Below are 18,399 nucleotides of genomic sequence, written 5' to 3'. Positions count from 1 at the left end.
TATTTCCATTTCTGTAGGAGGTGGGTCAAAAAGGATCTTGCTGTGATTTATGTCATAGAGTGTTCTGCCTGTGTTTTCTTCTAAGAGTTTGATGGTGTCTGGCCTTACATTTAGGTCTTGGCAGGCGGATTCTTAACCACTACGCCACGAGGGAAGCCCCCAATTTTTTTTTTAATCTTAAAATTCAAAGGAGGAAAACCATTTTCAAATCCCAGTACCATCCAATTACATTTGCTGAACATACTTCTAGGAGCTCTGCACATTTCTTTACTATTTATTTTTGTGTGTTTTTTAAATTTAATTTAATTTGTTTGTTTGCACTGAGTCTTAGTTGCGGCTTGCTGGCTCCTTAGTCGCGGCTGGCAGGCTCCTTATTTGTGGCATGCGAACTCTTATAGTTGCGGTATGCACGTGAGATCTAGTTCCCTGACCAGGGATCAAACCCAGACCCCCTGCATTGGAAGCGTGCAGTCTTAACCACTGCACCACCAGGGAAGTCCCTTGTGTGTTTTTTAACTGAGTTATAACTGACATAACATTATATTGGTTTCAGATGTGTAGCGTAATGATTCAGTATTTGTATACATTGCAAAATGATCATGGCAATAAGTCTATTTACTCCTCTTTAAAATAATGTGTCCAGTATGCAAGGATTAGTATCAGATATTGGTTTCTTAGGATTATTATTCCTCAGTTGAGAAATTTGGCTTAATGGTATATTGAGTAATTGAAATACAGTTAAAGCATATATATAATGTTATCATAAATAATAATAATAAAGTTTTAATGTTTAACAGAAAAAATTAGCAGTTTTTCAGAGGAATGAGTTACAACAGACTTCATCTTTACATGGGTTTTGGGCTCCCCAAAGGAAAGGGAAAAATTAAATCTAATGTCCAATTTAGGATTTTTCTGCAACTTAGTTAACCCTTATACCAGCAGTTCTCAAACTTTCATTCTCAGGATCCTCTTACACTGAGGATCCCAGGGTGCTTTTGTTTTGGGTTTTTTGTTTTTGTTCTTTTCATCTGAACATTTGCTCCCCTTTATAATATGGTGAGAGCATTTTTTTTTTATTGGAGTATAGTTGATTTACAATGTTGTGTTAGTTCCAGGTGTACAGCAAAGTGAATCAGTTATACATATACATATATCTACTTTTTCTTAGATTCTTTGCCATATAGGTCATTACAGAGTGTTGAGCAGAGTTCCCTGTGCTATACATATACAGTAAGTTCTCATTGGTTATCTATTTCATATATAGTAGTGTCAATCCCAATCTCCCAATTTATCCCTCCCTCTACCCACCATATTGCCTTTTAACTTTCAGAGTAGAAATGCTTGTGTGACATAACCACTGTGACAATGAAGTAATCCAGTCAGGACTTTTTCTATTTTTCTGGTTAATAAACATTTATAAAAGTATTTTGTTACTCTTTTCCAAATAAGGAGAACTTCCTTATACTTCTGACTACCAGAATGACATGTTTGTAGTGTCTAATTGCTGTTCCTTCCTGTGTAATTCTGTTCTGTAGCTGACTGGAAGTATCGGCATGCAGGATTAATGGCCTTATCTGCCATTGGGGAAGGATGCCACCAGCAAATGGAAGGAATTCTAAATGAGATAGTAAATTTTGTTTTGCTTTTTCTTCAAGATCCTGTAAGTACCAGTAAATATTTGATTCATAATTATTGCCTTAGTTTCACATGGGACCCTATTGCCTTTACTAATACAAAGGCACCTATTCCAGCATCCCAGAGTGAGGTATGCAGCCTGTAATGCCGTGGGACAGATGGCTACAGATTTTGCACCTGGTTTCCAAAAGAAATTCCATGAGAAGGTAAGTAATGAGTCTGCAGACACTCAAACTCTAAGAAGAGGGATGGCATTTGAAAATGTCTATGTGTGTGACTTCATTTCACAGGTGATTGCAGCTCTGCTGCAGACCATGGAAGACCAGGGCAATCAGCGTGTACAGGCCCATGCCGCTGCCGCTCTCATTAACTTCACCGAAGACTGTCCCAAGTCACTACTTATTCCATATTTAGATAATTTGGTGAAACATCTGCATTCCATCATGGTCCTTAAACTTCAAGAGGTAAGTTTCGAGATCTTTAAGCTCCCTATTTATAAAGATTAATTTAATTTGATAGGTAAGACCTGGAGAAAGAAGGACTTTTCCGAATGGCCATAAAGAATAGAAAGTTAGGAAGATATTCCAGGCTGTTCTTAGTATAATTCAGGCTTGACCAGAGAATGGGCTGCTCAGTATTAGACTTGGGAAAGATATGGACTAAAGGGTAGGTAAAAGCAACATGTGAATTGCCTGGAAAACAAGCCAGAGTTATTTTTGAACTCTGTAAATTATTTATGTAAATTTGGAATTACATAAATTAATTGCTGCAAGAAACCATGAAAACGTGATTGTAGGAAATTAGCACAGTTGCAACATGAGGCATAAACATAAATGGGGAAGATTTAAGGCAAGACCATCATACGATTATTGTTCAGCGAGTTTGGATGGTAATATTGGAAATTGGAAGGAAAAGTGATTCTGAAAGATGCTTCTCAGGAAGCATTAGCTGTTTCTCTCTGCCACTTTGAATTTTAAAAGATGAAAGAGAAAGAAGCAAAAAATGTTGACCACTCTCCTAACCTGGGTGAGAGAAATAGAGAATATGTAAAAAAGAATATCCTTTTTGTTTTAAATATGTTGAATTCTTAAAATAAGGCCTGGCCATCCAAATAGAAGACAGTTTATAGTTTCAGTTTAAGTAAGAGGCAACCTAAAAACAAGTGAATGTTGTCAGTGTAGCATCATGAGAGAGAGAAGATTCAGGTAAGAAAGGCAAAGATTGAAGCCCAGTTTGTTGTCAAATATAATGAAAATAAATTTCTACTCTAAAGTGAAATGAATAAAAATGACATGCAAAATAAAAGCCGTTTAACTATTATATTCAGCAGACATAAAGGTAGTGTCAAATCGCTATATTAATACTCAGTTTCTATACTTTAGTTCATGATGAACTGGTAGCAGTTGGTAAACCACACTGTGCCTAGCACTGGTCTAAAGGAGAACAGGGAGGAAGAGAGGAAATAATGTCTCAGAAGGCAAAGAAGGGGCTTTAAAGCAAAGGATGCGTGCTCAGTGTCCAATGACAGCAAACTAAGAACATGATACAGGAACGTGTGTGTATCTGAAAACACACAGAGGTAGACAAGTTGAAGGCAGATCGGTTAGGTTAGTTAAATCAGGAATTGATGGATCAGATGTGACATTACTAGTAGATTTGGGTAAAGGGCTGAAGTGTGAAGGGTGCCTCTGTATAATCCTCCCTCCCCTCATGGGTCCAATATGTGAGATACAGACTGAAGGAAGGAGTTGCTAAGATGGGCTGGGGAGGAGGTTAAAGTATGTGAGCAAGAGCAATGCAAAGAGAGAGTAGCCGAGGAAGAAGGACATTCCAGGGAGATCAGAGGCCAGTCATGACATGAAACAGAGCAGATGCTGAGATGCAGAAGAAGGGAGTAAGCTGACCTTATAAAGGTGTGTTGGGGCTTGTGGTACAAGGAGAAAGAGCTCTGCCGAGAGCGGCTGTGGTTGACGAGCGGCGTGAGGAACATCTGGAGTAGTCCAGGAGCACTGTGTTAAGGAGAGAACATCACACATAAATACAAATAGTTCAGCGCCGTTCTTACATTTGCTTTAAGACCTACAGTCTCCAGTGTGGCTGCCGGAGGGTGGGCTCAGCTTGCGGTTTCAGAAAAGCCCTCGGGAACTTTCAGGGAGTGTTTCTTCCATGTTCTCATTTGTGTGGTTGTTGTGTGTCTTCCTTCTAGTTGATTCAGAAAGGCACCAAGTTAGTTTTGGAACAAGTTGTGACGTCTATCGCATCAGTTGCAGATACTGCAGAAGAAAAATTTGTCCCCTACTATGACTTATTTATGCCATCACTGAAGCACATTGTTGAGAATGCAGTTCAAAAGGAGCTCAGACTTCTCAGAGGAAAAACTATTGAATGCATCAGCCTCATTGGTCTGGCTGTTGGGAAGGAAAAAGTACGTGATTTGTAGTACGTCGAATTTTTTGTTTGAATTTGGCTACGGAGGCACTGAGGGTACCAGAGGGTTTTTTCCTTCTGATAAATGGTTTTCTGGATACTTGTTTTTTCCCATCATCTTACTCTCATATTACTTTAATTTTATATATAAATAAATTGTTTCCTTCATTTTTTCATCGCTAATATTAAGGTTTCTTAACTCAGTTATGCTCTTGAAACCTTCTCTTATGGGTACAGTCTGTCTCTATGGAGGCTTGTGGAATTCAAGACCCATATGTTTAGTTTCGCCCACTTGAACATGTGCTTGGGAACATTCCAGTTGCTTTTCTGTTAATCCAAAAAGCATTGAGTGTCCCAAGAGAAATTTATATGCATGTAGTTCTTCAGAAAATAATTAGCAAGGACGGTGGGCCAGTGTGTTTTTCTTCCCAGCTAACGTCTCAGACCTGTCAAAGCTAATTCAGAAGAAGCTCCTCTGTCATCAGCCCCTCATGTTCTGATTCTCAGAGCTTTCAATATAGAACCTTTCTCTCTGATTTCCTCCAAAACCAGCATTATTATCTTATAAACTGTTTTCTGGGAGACGCTGAGAAACTAACCAATAAAACATTTTTATGTTCTGTTCTCTGCATTTTGGCTTTCAAACTATTTTTGAAACAGTTTATACAGTGGAGATTGCCAGAACTTCGCAGAGAGTTAAATGAAAATCATATAGTTCTGTGGAACAACCCAAAATTGTCTTTCTGGATTTGGATTATCTTTTTACTGCTGGAAATACATAAGCCATGGACCAAAACTTGATGCCACTAGAACTATCTTTATACTGCAATTCATTTTGACCTTCACTGGAAAACGTATTTTTCTAGAAAAAGCACTAAGTCCATTGCAATATAGATGAAAAATTTTCAATATAATACTTTTATCTGAGGGGTTATAACCCGTGTGGGAAATGTAATAGATTTGGGGGGAAAGTTTTATTATTACATAAGAAACAAAAATTGGGTGGCAGTAGTGCCTTTCTGATGTGATATACATGAGTAATATTAGTGTCTTTTTTCCCCAAATATTTCCTTCCAGTTCATGCAAGACGCATCAGATGTGATGCAGCTATTATTGAAGACGCAGACAGACTTCAGTGATATGGAAGATGATGACCCTCAGGTAAAGCAGCCCTCACATGCGCTTGCATCCTTTTGGTCGATAGCTCAGGGTTACATATATTTAAAAAAGAAATCGAGTAATAGGTTTCTTGTGATAATATCAACCCGTGGTTTCAGAGACATTCTTCACTGATTTTCCTTCTACTTGGCACACCATTTTTCCCTCGGTCCATTCCAGGCTGCTCCTCTTCTGACTAGTTTTTGGTTCCGTTGGGGTTCTGTCATGCCAGGCTCTCTTACCTCTTCACTCTCCTTGAGCAGCGTCATCCATAGGCACAGCTCCGGTTTTCCTTCATACGGTTGTGGCTTCAGGTCTGTTGCCGAATTCAGGTTCACATGCAGGCATGTGAAATAGACAAATATATAGATGGTTGCTGGAGGGTAAAAATCACTTTTGGGGCCATGGGGATGAATTGGAACCAGATTCTCTGTAGGTAGATTAAGTCTTTGTAAACACAGTAGTAGTAGAAGAGGTGTCTTAAATGTGGACAACCCCTTACACAGAAAACTTCAACAGCTAGGAGAAAGGGGTATTTAGTGTTTAATGAATGGAACTTTAGTCAGTAGACAAAGTAAGGTAAGTTTCTGCCTTCAAGAAAATTAGTGCTTAGGGGTTGATATGTTTAAGTGGGCTTTGTTAAATGATTCAGATGCTGTTAGAGAAAACTATATATTTTGAAATATATAGTTTCTTGAAAGTAGGAAAAAATAAGACAGGGTCCTGGGCTCTTTTGCCTCAGCTGTTGTCTGTATCCTAGTGTAGAAGTTCACAGTGATTTTCCATGGTTTCTGAACATTTTAAGTATGTGACCTTAGAAAATGCACTTATTGCTTAAAGAGCCATGAATGTAAAAACATTATTTCCATGAAACAGGGAAGGGGCTTTCTTTATGTCTTATTTATCCACTTTTTATTAAAAATCACTTTTAATTTAATTTTAAATTTTTCTCCCCAGATCTCTTACATGATCTCAGCATGGGCCAGAATGTGCAAAATCCTTGGGAAGGAATTTCAGCAGTACCTTCCAGTGGTCATGGGACCGCTACTGAAGACGGCTTCGATTAAGCCTGAAGTGGCCCTTTTAGATAGTAGGTGTCTGCATGCGGACATGGCAGTTGTAGAATTTCTCTTTGTTACCATTTTTAACATGAATTTTCTTGCTTCTTCGTTAATAGCCCAAGACATGGAGAACATGAGTGATGATGATGGTTGGGAATTTGTGAACCTTGGAGATCAGCAAAGTTTTGGTATTAAAACTGCAGGACTGGAAGAAAAGTCAACTGCTTGTCAGATGCTGGTAATTATGTTTACTGAACTTTGTTTTACAAGTTCTCATAATGAATACATATAATGTATATGTATATAATTCATTATATATATACTTATGTATATTATATATATGTATTTCATAGGAGTGCTTTTCACGGATGCTGAAGAACTTATTTTGAAGGGCCAGGAATGTATTCTTTAATAAATATAGAAACCTTTAGACCCAACATTTCCACTTATGGATTTCCATCCTAAAGAAATGTGGATAAAACCTTTCATTACTAGTGCTGTTTTTAATAACAACAACAACAAAAATGAATAGCCCAAATAACTATTGTTAGGAAGATGATCAGTAATTACCATGCCCTGGAGTATTACGTAGCCATTACAAAGCTACCTGAGGGGGAAGGATTTTTGCCTGTTTTGTGTTTAGTGTACAGTAAGTGGCTAAGGAATATTTTTGAATGACCAAGAAATCTGCTCACAGTATTAAAGATAAAGTTGGTATGATTTCATTGTGTTTAAAAAAAATAGACATGGTAGGAAAATCAAAATGTTTACGGTGATTATTTCTTGTGGTATTATGGGGTCTATGTATATTCTCTTTGAGTTTCCTTTTTTAAACCTTCACGAGCATGTGTTGTAGACAGTGAGAGTTTTTTGTTTTTGTTTTTTTACAAATAGAATTAAGAGATTTTGGTAACAACATTGTAAATCAACTAAACTTCAATAAAAAAGTATTTTAAAAAGAGATTATGGTATATTACAAATCTAGCAGTTAAGTAAGCCTAAATAAAAGTTAATGGCTTAAATTTTATTTTGTATTAGTATTGTGTTTTCTAATTCATTTAAACATATATTTCTTAAACTTACTCTTACCAGTACTTAATTACCTATAATTTATAAACAATTTGGATTTTCTGTAGTATCGCTCAACTTGAGAACAAATATAAATGTAACATCTTCTACAAAATTACCAACTCTTTTCATGTAGTGAAAGAGAATAAAGAAACAATTATATTAAGACAACAATTTTTTGTTTCATCTGTTGAAATGATTTTTTTAAAATTCAGAATAGCATAAGCCTGTTTGCTGCAGATTTATAGAAGTGATGTGCTGTGATTACATTTTCAGGTTTTTTGAGTTTTTTTTAAATTTTAGGTTGCCTTAATTAAGTGGCATCTTTTGTTTGAAGTATTTTCAGAGTGCTGAAACTTTTGCTAAATTCTCCCCCCTACAAAATAAGAATATGAAGTATTCCCCCCTTCGAATGACAATATATACTACAGTCGTTTCATGGTCCTTTCCCATTTTACAATTCCCTTTAGTTAAAAGACTAATTTCACAGTCCTGCAGACAGCTCTAAATGTAGTTAGCTCTAGTTAGGATATAACATTCTGTGGTCCTCATGGTTTTGCAGTTTGTTAATAAATATTAATACATCAAAATTAACATGGGTCTTGTTTTCTCTTCAAATACTTTGGTTTCAGGTTTGCTATGCTAAGGAATTAAAAGAAGGCTTTGTGGAGTACACGGAACAGGTTGTGAAACTCATGGTCCCTCTACTGAAATTTTATTTCCATGATGATATCCTATAATTTTTGAACAGAAAACATTACTAGATTTACTTAAATTGTAGGCTGTTGAAGTATTAGACTTTGTGCTAACCGAAGTAAGCGTACATCACCAGTATTCTGTTTGCACTGACAGTGGTTTCAGGTTATAAACTTGGTTCTTTGCAAGTGCCTTTGTTTCATTTGTGCCGAAAACATGAAAAAGAAAATGTCAACTATCCTCTAGTTGACAGTTCTCTGTGGAGCACTGAAGAGCTTTAAGGATTGTTATTTTATTAGCAAATGTTTATGGTTGTGTATAATTGCTGCTTTTCCCAAATATCTTTTGGTGATGTTAAGCAAGACCTTTTAACAAAGTTAGAGACCAACTTATAGTACTTAACTTTCTATATAGCTCATTTCAAATGTGGATAATACCTCTGGAGAGAAATGTCTCTTGGTAAATCTGTATGAAACAGTTTTCCTCCTCAATATAATGGTAGTTGTAATTAATATGTATAGGTAGGTTTTTATGCCATTTCGTGTGCGCATACACACACTTCCGTAAATGAGTTAAAAAAAATGACAGCCCAATGGAATGGTAGAGCCTGGACCCAAAACTGCCTGGCTCCAGAGCCACTTTGTTGTAGTTCTTCATGCAGTATCCTGCAGCGGCATCCTTTACAGAAGATGACTTCTGCCCAGCAGACTTCCCATAATGCCTGAAGACAGACCAGAATTATTTTTAAGAAGAAGTCTCAAGACCTTATTTTAGAAATGATGTTAGATAGGGAGAGGCAACTCATCTTTATCGAAAACTGAAGAGGCTGATTCAGGAACAGATCCTCAGTAGTTTTCTTTAGTAAAGTCATTGCTTCGGTTGCATTTGTTAGAAGCATGCATTACCTCAAATTTGGGGATAGGTACATTCTGAGACATACTGTGAGAGGTCCCAGGTCCTTCCTCAGTCATTTTTATGTTTAGGGGTTACATTTGAGCCTTCATTCCTGTTATATTGTAGGTGACAGAAAAGACAGGAGGTACGTCTTGGGGACAGGGAGACTTCTGTTTTTATACGCAGGTTATGTTTAACACAAGCTCTTGGAGAGCAGTCTTAGATAAACAGAAGTTGCCTAGCACTCCACAATCTTGAGGATAGTGATTACACTAAATGTAATCTGAGGATAGTGAGTACGTTTCCTTAACAATAAAACGTGTTCGAGTGGCAGCAGCAGAATCCATGCCTCTTCTCCTGGAATGTGCAAGAGTTCGTGGTCCTGAGTATCTCACACAGATGTGGCATTTTATGTGTGATGCTCTAATCAAGGCCATTGGCACAGAACCAGATTCAGATGTCCTCTCAGAAATAATGCACTCTTTTGCAAAGGTAAATATTTTTCTCTTCAAAAATATGTATAAGACTGTGTGTCCATTTATTAGTCTGGCTAAATAAATGGGATTTATTTTTATGCTGTAACAGAAATTTTTCTTTTTCTGTCAAAAATGTTTAATATTTTGGTGCTTTCACTCTTTTTGTTTTTCTTTCTTTTCAAGAGTAGCTCTTCTTGTATTCTGGTCTTCATTAGTTTCCATCATCATTACCTGGTAATCCAACTACAGAAACTTGGCTGTCATCATCCAAGTCATGTCTAGTTTCTGTCCTGTTCTCTCTCCCCTAAATTCCCTTCTGTTTTTTGCCGTATCTCTTCTTTTTGCTGTTGAAAGAGCCTCACTTGGTCTATTCCAGAAGCCATTCCTTCTTTTGCTCATAGTTCATTCGCCTTTCCTCAAGCATTGACTTGCTCTTTGAGTCACTCCCCTTCTCATATTCTTGGTCATCTCCATTGCTCACAGCTCCATAGCTTGCTCCACAGTTTGGTTTAAAAATTCTTTATTTGTCCCCATTTACGCTCCTGAAGTTCAGATTTTCTTTTATTTTTCCAAAGACCGCATGCTTCCATGTCTTTGCCTGTATCATTCCCTCCACCTATAATAGCCTTTCTCCAGCGCCATCTTTGTACAGAGTATGCATGTAGTAACTGAGCTCCTTAGAAGCTGGTCCTTTCCATCTTTGAATCCGCAGCATCCACCGTAATTCCTGGCACTTAAGACGTGCTCAGGACGTGTTTAAAGGAAAAATATTTTTTAAATTCTTCTCTTTAAAATACTGGCATCGTAGCAAATACAAACCAAGTGGATTTACTCATTTAATCATTAATCTTCCAGGGTACTGAGTTATGTTAATTTTTCTCACACCTCCATCTGATTTTTTGTATTTTGGGGGGCTGCGTTGGGTCATTGTTGCTGCTTCTCATTGCAGTGGCTTCTCTTGTTGTGGAGCACGTGCTCTAGGTGCACGGGCTTCAGTAGCTGTGGCTCGCGGGTTCTAGAGCGCAGGCTCAGTAGTTGTGGCGCACGGGCTTAGTTGCTCCGCGGCTTGTGGGATCTTCCCGGACCAGGGCTCGAACCCGGTCACCTGTATTGGCAGGTGGATTCTTAACCACTGTGCCACCAGGGAAGTCCCTCCCTCTGATTCTTAATGGAGTTTAACTTTTGACTCCAAAAACACTTAAATCTTATGAGTTGCTTTCTTTCCTCAACCTCGTTTTAGTGCATTGAAGTCATGGGAGATGGATGCCTTAATAATGAACACTTTGAAGAGTTGGGAGGTATATTGAAAGCTAAACTTGAAGAACATTTTAAAAATCAAGAATTGCGGCAAGGTAAGTTTTCCATGCTTTTATTTCTGAATGTAATCCTTGACCATTTTGGCGACCATTTAAAGACATTTATTTGGGTGTGTTTTAGTTAAAAGACAAGATGAAGACTATGATGAACAGGTGGAAGAATCACTACAAGATGAGGTAAATTATTCCATTTAGAACTTAATTTACACGACCATTTGCATCTGGAGGATAATGCTTAAGTTTCCGATTCATCTGACTTCTCATAAGATGTACTTCTTATTAATCTTTAGTAGAAAAATCTGACATGTATTTCATTGATTAATTTAGAGACTAAGTCATTTGAAATTAGCTGATTTGTGTTTTGGATGCTTTGTGTGTATTTTGTTGCAATGGCCTCACATATGAAAGCACCTTGGAGCTCACCTCGTATTTTCTTCTGCTCTCACTACGATCTTGTGTATTTGGTGGTGCTTTCGCCATTTAAAGATGAGTGAACTCAAACTCAGATGTTGAATGACTGCCTACAGCCGCACTGTCGACAGTCTCATGCTTAAGGCCAGATCTTTGTATAACGCCAGCTGTCTTTCCACTGGACCACAGAATTGTGCAAATTTCCCCATAAATAATATGCATGCAGTGGTTGACACAATTCTTGACATTGTTAGTCAGTTCTCTCACCATCAAACCACTTGATGCCATCAAACATATTTCAGCTGTGTGTTTAGGGTCTGTCACGTGGCATGTGGCCATCTGGTGGGCCGGTGCTGACATGTGCCGGCCATCCCAGTCCTCTGCAGGGTGCTCACACGCTGACACACACATTGTTCCCAGGGACGTAGATAACAAATCTCCCCACCATCCTGCTCCCAAACCAGAAACATTCTTGCAGAAAACAAAAAAATAGTAAAGTAAAATCACTTTTGTTTCAGATCTTTGAGATTTGGGTTAATTTTTCAACTGTATATTTTGAATATATTCCAAGAAAAGTATTTGCAATAAGTGCAATACTTACCACACTCCTTCCTTTCTTTCCATAGCCAGACAAGAGACATCACTGGGGTGACCTCAGTTTCTGGACTCTTGCTATGCCCTTAAGAAAGTGAAGAGAAATTTAATTTTGTACTTCTCTTATGTTTTGTATAATAAATGTTACTATTAATAATAGTAGGGATACTTTTTAAATACATATGGGTATGTATGTGTTTGTTTTTTTTAGGATGATAATGATGTTTATATTCTGACCAAAGTGTCAGACATTTTACACTCAATATTCAGTAGCTACAAGGAAAAAGTGTTACCGTGGTTTGAACAGCTGCTTCCGTTAATTGTCAACCTAATTGTAAGTGTTACCTCTTTTTGACAATTATTTTAGATAGTTGACCTGGAAATCTTTCCTTACAGCATTTGAAAACTTAACACTTTCAAGTCAGAATGGATCATAGAAATCATGGTTTCCACTGTACCTCTTTAATTTACCAAGTTTATTGCATTGCCCTGGATATTTTCTCCTTCAGTATATGCTTGAAGTTTACTAATTAGGTTTTCCATAGTTCAACTAATTTATAATACAGTCTGAAGGCATAGAACTGATTTTTTTTATTTCAGATTATCTATACCCTGCTGAATTAACAAATGGAAAAAAAAATGGTTGCAGGTTTTTGTTTTTCAGTAGACACTAGAAAATTCCGTTTTGATCCCTACTATGTACCACCAGCAATCAGATTCTGGATGATAGCCTTATATATTCAATTTTTAAAATGTATTATAAATTATAAGCAGTCATCAGATATTTATGGGGTTTTTTTGGATTTCAATTTTGTGTTTTATGATATTTAGTACTGCAGTGTCTTTTTTTAAATGATTTAGGCCCATATGACATCCTGTTGAATCAGTACTATAAAGTTAAATCTTTGCAGCTTTTACCATTGTTGTGTTTTTTAAATATAGCATTGCCATTATCTTTTTTGTAAAGTAAATGTATATACATAGCTGCTGCTGTCAGTTCTTCCTGGTACTTGGTAATGTCAGATTGTGGAATTCTATAACAAATCACCCAAGTCTTTTAAACCTATACTTTATTAAATCTATGTAGTACTTTGAGGGTTGTTATTCACAAGAACTGATTGTTACTGTGTTCTTTTTCATTACCTATATCAGGAATATCCATGTAAGATGACAGCCTATAGTGAATAAGTGTTTCTTTACGATCTCTTTTTGTTGTTGTTCCATTAGTTCATGTCTTTTATTAACTAATACACAGTGACTTCTGGTTTGTTGAAACAATATGTCAGACAACATTTGCCACAGTAATGTCTGTCAAAGTGGCTGGCCGTAAAAACTCCAGCACCACATTCATCTGAATAGTCAAAGCTTAAAGGAGTATCTCTTTTGTAGTGTCTACATAGACCGTGGCCAGATAGACAGTGGGGCTTGTGCATCTTTGATGATGTCATAGAACACTGTAGTCCAGCCTCATTTAAATATGCAGAATATTTCATAAGGCCAATGCTCCAATACACATGTGACAGCAGCCCAGAAGTCAGGCAAGCAGCTGCGTATGGCCTGGGAGTCATGGCACAGTACGGCGGAGACAACTATCGTCCTTTTTGTACAGGTACTTTTGTTTGTTACGTTATGTGCATCTCATCCCAGGCATCCCTGTTATCCCTGCCTTGCTTCCCCCCCACCCCCGCACACCGCCCGCCCCGGCAAACATACACTGCTTCATTCTCTTTTCCTTTTTCAAACACCTTACTGTAGCACTTAGGAGTTTACCGCCCTCATGCTCGTAGAAATGGAAGTGAAATCTGAGTGGGGCCACAGCCTCCTCACCTCAGTCCCAGGGTACAGTCCACTTGGGGCTTGGAGGGCATACTTTTAAAACATGTTGGCGTCCCTGTAAGTTCAGCACGGGAGTATAGCTGGGCGGCTTTCAGAAGCTGCGGTACACCGAGGTGATCAGGAGTGTGAATCTGGAGGCTGCTAACCTCCTGGGCCTACAGATTAGTGGGGTGCAGGTGCTCCTGAGCACGCCAGGGCAACCCCCCTTTCCCCGTGTCTGGTTCTGTAGTCACAAAAACAAACATTTCTTGCACTTGAACATTGCCTCACTATAATTCATACCTGGACCAGAGATAAGAAATATTTATGGGCATTTGCATGAAAATGTGAGACTTTAAATGACTTTTTTTCAAATGCTTATTTTAGAAGCACTTCCACTGCTGGTAAGAGTTATTCAGTCTGCTGATTCTAAGACCAAAGAAAATATCAATGCTACAGAGAACTGCATCTCGGCAGTAGGGAAAATTATGAAGTTCAAGCCTGATTGTGTGAACGTTGAAGAAGTCCTCCCACATTGGCTGTCTTGGCTTCCACTACATGAGGATAAAGAAGAAGCTGTTCAGACTTTCAATTATCTTTGCGACCTGATTGAAAGGTAAGAAATGGGACAGGTAGGCCTTATTTCCTTCCCTTCACGTAACACAGTGCTTCCTGTGCACAGCTTCCAGGTGTATAGGTTATAATAATACTGTCTTTATAAATCAGGTTAAGAAGCCGCCGTATCACAGTTAAGAGTGCCGTATAAGCACATCTAATTTTGAGTTATTCTTTATGGAACTCAGTTCAACAGATCATTATAGAATGTGATGTTCAAGGAAGGTTCTGTTCTGTCTCCCACCCCACTCATTCATTCATCCATTCACTCACTAGCTTTACTGAGGTATAATTGACATACCATTCATTAGTAGAATGGGATCAAAGAACATTGTTAGTACTATTTTTTGACCCTCTGAAATACTAGTGTTTTTCTTTGGATTAAAAAATCAGTGGTACAAGGGAAATATACCAGACGGGCAGTCAGGATCTGGCCCCAGACCTCTGTCATTAATAGTATTATTTTATGCCTGTGAGTATAGCTAAGAATTGCAGCAACCTTGGAGGTTATAGAAGCTATCAAATCAAAGGCATGTTCATTGGTGGTCTGTTTTTCTAAGTCCAAGTTCCCCTAGGTACTGCATCTGGGCTCTGGCACTATTAATTACTCCTTCTAGTTCATAAATAAATCCAACGGCTACAACCACTCATCTCCTGGAGTTTGTAGAAACAGGCCAATGGCTATATTCCCTCATGCCTGTTTAAGTTCTCATTCACACAAATACTGGGAGTCTTCACATCATCATTAAGGAATGTAGCAGCCATCCTGGAGACGCCTACCGGCGCCTGCCTCTGCAGTGGCCACTTCTCCATCACGCTGTTCAGTCACCTCCCTTGGAGATGACTACTCTGGAATTTTCTTAATGAAAAACGCTGGGATTCTAATTAGATTCACCGTTAGGCTTCTTTCCATTAAACTTGACTGGAGCTTATTTCCCGGCTTACATTTAGAATGCCTGTATTATCTTTTTGAACTTCAGGTTTACTTCAGAAACCATTCTGCAGTGTCTAAATAAAATTTGTGTTAAGGAACTGTTCTTAGTAATATCTTGGGTTTTTTTTTAACATATATATATAAAATTTACGTGGGAAGAAACTGAAAAGCTAATAAGTAAAATTAGCTGGTTTTCCTCCTACTGAATCTAAAAGGCAGTTGATTTTAGTGAGTACATAATCATTGTATAAAGACATAATAACAAAATTCAGTGTTGGGGGAAAGGTGTAGAAAAGTATGAGTGCTTCAGTGATTTCCTATTATAATTTTCATTTACAGTGGTTGTCTTCTCTTTCTTTTTTCAGTAATCACCCAATCGTTCTTGGCCCTAACAATACCAATCTGCCCAAAATATTCAGTATAATTGCAGAAGGAGAAATGCATGAGGCAATTAAACATGAAGATCCCTGTGCCAAACGTCTGGCTAATGTAGTTCGCCAAGTGCAGGTAAGCTGGTTTGGTTAAACTGGGGAAGAAGAACTAAAAAATTACTTGGTTTTGGCTTTTTTTTCATATTCTTCTCTATTAGAGGAAGGAAATAGAAATCCAACTAGCTAAGGAAATTTCATTTTTATATTCTCTTGTCATCAAGCCTCAAATGGATTATACTTATTATAATCTACCCATATATTCTCACTATTAAAACTAAAACCTGTATCTTAAATCTGAGACTAGCACATACTCATTGTGTAGTTTTTCTGCATATCTGTGAAGAAAAAAACATGAGATTTTAATAGTAATAAAACTGTCAGCTACCAATGACTTTTCCTACCTAAATTCATGTGTATAGATTACCTGAACGTGTCAGCTAAAGTGTAGCTTTATCAATGCAAAAATGAGAAAACTTACTGTAAATGAAATAAACTTTATAGAAATGAAAAGATTTCTTGCTTTTACAATGATGTTCATCAAGCTAATCTACTGGAAAGAAGGTATTTTGGCATTATTTCAGTCTACCTAATGATGATTATTAAGATACTTCCCAGTGACCATTTTCGCCGAATCTAAATGTGTGACAATGTTCTTTCCCTAGACTTCTGGAGGACTGTGGACTGAATGCATAGCACAGCTCAGTCCCGAGCAGCAGGCAGCCATACAGGAGCTCCTGAACTCTGCCTGAAGGGCCTTAATATCACCACCAGAAAACTAACTCCAAATAAACGTTTACCCTTTTGTTTAGGTTTCTTTGTTTTGTTTTTGAGCAAAAGAGAACGGTAGAGTTGTGTGTAGGCCATTCTTCTGCAAAGCCACAACAGCAGGAAGAGAAGCCCTGGGTTTCAGGATGGTGTTTAAGTGGATTTCTCGCACACCACTGAGGAAGTCCCATGAGCCCTGCAGTAGCACTGAAGAGTATTTTTCTATTGGTATAACCCACCCATGTGAAGGTGAAAGGGAAATTAAATTTTCTCACTAGATATAAGGAGATTTAAGACAAAACAGCTTTAAGATCAGTTCCTCAACATTAGATGTGTGTTGAAACAAGTTGCTGTACACCTAGTGTTAATTCTATTAATTGGAGTGTGAGTCTTTCTGTACGGTAGAAAGAAGCCTTTTACCCAGCAAACTAGTAGATCCAAAAATTGAAAAAAAGCTGAAGACAAAAACAACAAGCATGAAGATGTTATTTTATGTCACTTTCGATTCTTTTCCCCAAAAGGCTTATGCAGTGACTCAGTTTGGAAAGCTTTTCAGCTTCCAGCCCTTGAATGTGAAGTGTCGTTGGCATGTCTGGCAGTAGTCTCATTCACTCCTCAATAAACAACGTTGAAATACGAAAGAAGTTTGTGTAAAAATTTAGTACTGTCTGGCTTTGATTCATTTAATGTTTTTAATATAAGAATAATCTAGTATTTTTTAAAGGAATAAGGATGGCTCTGAATTTTGTTTCCCCCTGATATTTTCCTCGTGCAATTCAAAGTTAAAAGCATCTAGTTTTTACCATCTTCCACTTTAATTTAAACTAAGTTATGATACACCCACTCTGTTCACAATTGGTGTGCAGACTTCAGTCGTTTTAAAGCTAGCATTGTTCCTGTTAGAAAAAAAGACTTGGCTTAGTATTTTTATTGCAAATTGTAATTGCTGTGGAGCCACATGCAACTTTTAATTTTATGATAAGTATTATGGCTAAAATTATTTACTGATAAACTCAGTAAAATGTGTGAATGTGTTTTTCTTTATGTATTAACCTCATAGCAGTAAATGACTTGCTGTTGTTTCTTTAAATAATTTTTCTAAGAGGTCTTATTAGATTTCTGTTGAAACTCCAGTGTTAACATTTTTATAGTTTGTACTGAATTTAACCGTGATACAAAAATGAATTTTATGCCTAGATCAGAATTTAAAATTAAAGGTTTTTTCTTTAAATGATTTGCATTACTTTATTAAAACTAGGGCTTCCCTGGTGGCGCAGTGGTTGAGAGTCCGCCTGCCGATGCAGGGGACGCGGGTTCGTGCCCCGGTCCGGGAAGAACCCACATGCCGCATAGCGGCTGGGCCCGTGAACCATGGCCACTGAGCCTGCGCGTCTGGAGCCTGTGCTCCGCAACGGGAGAGGCCACAACAGTGAGAGGCCCGCGTACCGCAAAGAAAAAAGGAAAAAAAAAAAACTAAATCTGAAATGGAATGGAAAGTAGAATAAATTATATTAAGATGGTTTGGTTGGGGGCAAATACCCCTCACATATATTTTGTTTCCGGCCCAGAAGCTTTGGTATCTCGCAGGACAAACACCATGTTGAGTGACTTCTCTAGTAAGATCATTGCTTTCAGTGGGTACCTGTGTGACGCTCAACGTGTGTGGGGAAATTTGAACCTGCTTTATATTCTGTCTTCCTGTCGGAGTAAAAATGTGGTAGTTCGACCCCTCTGTACTTCCTGAGATAGAATGCTGCTTGGAAATCCCATTCGTGTGCTGATGCCAAACAACTGGAGCAATTCAGGTTTGCTTTTTTAAAATTTATTACACTACTTAAAATGTTAAAAATGTGGTGTGCTCACCTAAGTTGAGATGGAAGTATGGTCAGAAGATGGGTGCATAGTTTTCGGAGAGTCTAGTGTTTGCAGAGCACTGTCCTAAGCACTTACGGCATATGGCAAAGAACCTCGTAGCTTCAAGTTCAAACATTAGTGGGGAAAGTCAGAAGATGTACCCATCAGAGGGGTCTAAGGTCCCTGAAAGAATCAATTGCAGACTGACTACATCCTTCTGGATAGAAGTAGGAAAACAAGTAATTGGAG

General features: G+C 37.9%; 1 protein-coding gene across 2 annotated transcripts in view; it reads left to right on the top strand.

The window, feature by feature from the left end:
* Window positions 1-17,527, top strand: part of IPO5 (importin 5) — a 40,607-nt gene extending 23,080 nt beyond the window's left edge. The window contains exons 11-26 of one of the 2 annotated variants that reach the window (XM_027115953.1): window positions 1,536-1,660; window positions 1,752-1,841; window positions 1,926-2,099; window positions 3,842-4,060; window positions 5,140-5,223; window positions 6,178-6,310; window positions 6,398-6,519; window positions 7,982-8,078; window positions 9,259-9,431; window positions 10,656-10,767; window positions 10,853-10,908; window positions 11,948-12,070; window positions 13,126-13,345; window positions 13,939-14,167; window positions 15,466-15,607; window positions 16,194-17,527. In XM_027115953.1, the coding sequence (XP_026971754.1) occupies window positions 1,536-1,660; window positions 1,752-1,841; window positions 1,926-2,099; window positions 3,842-4,060; window positions 5,140-5,223; window positions 6,178-6,310; window positions 6,398-6,519; window positions 7,982-8,078; window positions 9,259-9,431; window positions 10,656-10,767; window positions 10,853-10,908; window positions 11,948-12,070; window positions 13,126-13,345; window positions 13,939-14,167; window positions 15,466-15,607; window positions 16,194-16,280 (2,186 nt within the window). In that variant the 3' untranslated portion in view covers window positions 16,281-17,527. The remainder of the gene's footprint in view (window positions 1-1,535; window positions 1,661-1,751; window positions 1,842-1,925; window positions 2,100-3,841; window positions 4,061-5,139; window positions 5,224-6,177; window positions 6,311-6,397; window positions 6,520-7,981; window positions 8,079-9,258; window positions 9,432-10,655; window positions 10,768-10,852; window positions 10,909-11,947; window positions 12,071-13,125; window positions 13,346-13,938; window positions 14,168-15,465; window positions 15,608-16,193) is intronic. The other variant, XM_027115954.1, reaches the window with a different exon arrangement.
* The last annotated feature ends 872 nt before the right edge of the window (window positions 17,528-18,399 follow it).

Source organism: Aethalodelphis obliquidens, unplaced genomic scaffold, assembly GCF_003676395.1.
Source record: "Aethalodelphis obliquidens isolate GAN/ISIS:26980383/991018 unplaced genomic scaffold, ASM367639v1 scaffold15, whole genome shotgun sequence".
NCBI lineage: Eukaryota > Metazoa > Chordata > Mammalia > Artiodactyla > Delphinidae > Aethalodelphis > Aethalodelphis obliquidens.
Note: the sequence above shows the minus strand (reverse complement) of the source record. Positions and strands in the feature narration are given on the sequence as shown.